This window comes from Dichomitus squalens, assembly GCF_000275845.1.
Source record: "Dichomitus squalens LYAD-421 SS1 unplaced genomic scaffold DICSQscaffold_9, whole genome shotgun sequence".
Taxonomy (NCBI): Eukaryota; Fungi; Basidiomycota; class Agaricomycetes; order Polyporales; family Polyporaceae; genus Dichomitus; species Dichomitus squalens.
Window position 1 is genome coordinate 1,039,489 of NW_006766891.1, and position 3,507 is coordinate 1,042,995.

The window sequence follows — 3,507 nt, forward strand, 5'->3', positions numbered from 1 at the left end:
ACATCTGCCCATCAAACACAATGTTAGCTTCGATCGAGACAGTTGGTCTGATATCCTGCAAGTCCTACTAACGAAGGTACCTGGGACTTCTACCAGCACCTTCGGTGCCTTCGATGCCTGGCCCACAAAGCCCCGGTGGAGAACTAGTAACTATACATACTGATAGGTGTATTCTGGTGAGTTATTTTCTGCCAACATGCCTGCTTACGAAGCAAAACTTTGAAGTATCATTCATTCACAAACCTATCAGATGTGTTAATAGAGCGAGTCGGATGAGGAGCTCGAGAGGCAGCTCATCCGGGGTTATAAATCGTAGTTTGAAGTTGCGCCTACTACTGATGCCATGTTGGGTTTTGTATTCTATAGATCCTATTTCAGGCTATTCTCTCATAATACCTATACTGATCTCGCTTCACGCTCCCAGAGCCCTGAACATACTCACCTACGTCTATGTAGATTAACAGCGTGGATGTTCAGCGGCCCTTGGTCCGATCGACTAAGCGCCTGACCGCCCAGATCACGCGTTAACTTTTGACAAACCGTCATGACCGGTCAACCGGGTCATGACCGGTCATGACTTCGGTCATAACCGGGGTCATAACAACACTGGTCCGAAGTTCCTTTGGGGGCGCTTAGGAGGGGAAAACAGGCAAATGCGCGAGACGCGGCGCGCAGGCTCCGTCCCACCCGCTGCTTCGAGTTGAGAGCAAATCCGAGCGCGGTGGGCAGGCTGAAGTACTCTACACCGCCGGGCGACTCCAGATATCGAAATGGTCTTAGGAGGCAACCTTATAGATCACGTATGTCCAATATCATAAGACCGAGGGATGGGTATCAGCCGTCTATATTGGCGCCACATGGTGGCTGACATCGATGAAGTCTCATCCTGTTGTCTCTGTGATACTTCCTCTCTGACATTGTTCTCATACCGGGCTCATACTGTGATGATATGGTGAACTGCATCAAGTATATGTCTGAGCACGCCATCGCCTCTCGGCCAATCTTTCCGCTTTCCGGCGGACACGTGAAGGTTTGGGCTTGTTGCGAGGTATAAAGTTTTCAACGACGTCGGACTTACGGCAAGAATCGTCTTTGTCCTCACCATCCTCGACCTTCACTGCACCTGTGGTCTACCTGCATCTCCATCCCTTGGTCCAGTACGGTTCGTCTCTGTCATCATTCTCTATCCCTTGCGTGTGGTACACCCTTTAAGGCAGTTGCTCATCGTTCTGTATAGCAGTCGATTGAGGAGGAAGATGCGGTGATTCACATCGCCTTTCCTTTGGTATGTCCTGCCCTTTGAATCATCTTGATCCACGCAGGACTCATGTGTTGTGCAGTTAGCGTTGTCTCAGTATATGGGGCCAGCAGCCAAGCGGGCAGGCTTTGTGACACGCAGGAGTCCGGGGTTGGTGTCGTCAAGCATGTGAGTCGAGCAAATTGTGTACATGTCCTTTTGGAATCCCTCGATTTGTACATCTGCTGACCAGCAACATCGGCTGCCAGACTCGCCATGCTCACGCGAGCAGGACAGCGGGAAGGAGAGAGAACAGGAGGGCGTCCGAGGGAACCAGGTATCGTGTTGGGCCAGTATCCGACGTCGTTCCATGTAACACGCATCCTGTACATATTATGTAGTCTGTAACACGCTCAATATATTTATATTTCAATTCTACACCTATATGATTCGATGGCGATTATTCGAACGTGAGGGATTGTGGGCGGTAGCTGACATAAAACCCGGCAGCTAATCAAACGGGCACCATCGGAACCATGCAGAGTCGATAAAGGGGAGAACATGGACTATAGACGGGGGCGACCTGAATGGCATATGGGATCAGCGGTATGGGATCAAGAAGGTCTAATGTTATATTGATGAGAGGTACCCCGTGGATAGAGATTCGATATGGCCGACGGTATGTGATCGGCCTCTCCCGACGATATCTGACACTTATCGCTCTCGCCCGGCGGTGTAGGGTAGTGGATGTAATCTAATCTCTTATCTCCACGTGCACAATTCAAACTCCGAAACTTTAATGGCTCTCAACTCTCAGCAGCGGCTGGCACCAAACTTTGGTAAACAACCGGAGCCCGGAGGACAGCCATCAAAAATCACCCAAGTTTAGCAGCTCTCCCCCGAGGGCGCCTGAGATTTTCTAGGAAATGATTTACTGAGTTGTGTTCAACGAAATGCTCCCACTACGAGGCGTCATGCCTTCGGAAGGCGCGTCCGCACTGCCGACCATTGCAGAGATTCGTGCACGCACTCTCGAGAAGTTCGGGCACTGTCCATGTCTCTGGCGGTGCAAGGCGACCCTCGCGCAGCTTCGCGGTGACCAGGATTTGGTCTGCATCTCCGGGACAGGCTCTGGCAAGATGCTCACATTCTGGATGCCACTCCTCTTCCGCCCGGATGGTATCCAAGTCATTATCTCACCGCTCAACATTCTTGGAACCCAAAATAGTCAGCAGCTTGCCCAGCTCAGTATACCCGCGTTCGCGTTCCGAGGCGATACAGCCACCACCGAGAACTTCCAGGTAAGCTGACGCGCACCATAAATAGCAAGTGCTGAGAAGGTTACCGTAATCATAGGCCGCCAAAGATCTCCAATTCTGTGTTCTTGTCACAGGCCCAGAATTGGCTGTCAGGCCTTCACCGCGCTTCGGTTTTGACCGGCTGTGGAAGAACAATAGGTTTATGGACAAGGTGATATCAATCATTTGGGACGAGGGGCACTGTATCAGTGCATGGGGTCATTTTCGGGAGGAGTACCTTCACGCAGCGAGATTACGGCACTTGATGTCGTGCACCGTCCGCTTTTACGTCCCCTCGGCAACCTTGCCCGAGCATGTTCTCAATGATGTCATGAGCATCTTGCAGATGCAGCGCGGGGCTGTCAAGCTAATATGGCGGTCAAATGACCGCCCAAATGTGTTTCTAACCGTTCAGAAGATCAAGCATCCCCTCGCCAGCTGCAAAGACCTTGAATTTTTGGTTCCAGACAACTGGACACCTGGGATGTACATCCTGAAATTCCTCGTCTTTTTTGACAACATTGAAGACTCTGTCCGTGCTGCCGAGATCCTTCAGAAGCGCATGCCACGTGAAGAGCGGAACCGCATTGTGTGGTTCAACGCAAACAATTCACACGAGTTCCGTGAGGAGTCAACAAGGGAGTACCAGGAGGGCAAATTATACGGGCTGTATTGCACTGACTCATTTGGCATGGTATGGTTTCTAATGGTTCAAAAGATTGAGAATTACAGGCTTATATTGTATAACTAGGGAGTCGATATATCAGATATTGAACTCGTTGTTCAATGGCGGACTACATCTGTAAAAACCACCTTTGCGAATTACACCTATTTAGTACAAATTAGCTCTTAATAGACACAGTAGTTGGATAGTGAAAAATAGTGCAAAATCGAGAGGTCCCCAAAAATAATTGCACTATTTTGCACTATTAATGCAAATTCGTGCAAAGTAGCACTATAGTAGACAGAAAT

At 49.8% G+C, this 3,507-nt stretch overlaps 1 protein-coding gene across 1 annotated transcript in view; it reads left to right on the top strand.

Moving 5' to 3' along the window:
* Positions 1-2,211: 2,211 nt before the first annotated feature.
* Positions 2,212-3,507, top strand: part of DICSQDRAFT_146413 (P-loop containing nucleoside triphosphate hydrolase protein) — a gene marked incomplete at both ends in the record, with an annotated part of 2,810 nt that continues 1,514 nt past the window's right edge. The window contains 2 exons of the mRNA XM_007364769.1: positions 2,212-2,538; positions 2,594-3,229. Of these exons, the coding sequence (XP_007364831.1) occupies positions 2,212-2,538; positions 2,594-3,229 (963 nt within the window). The remainder of the gene's footprint in view (positions 2,539-2,593; positions 3,230-3,507) is intronic.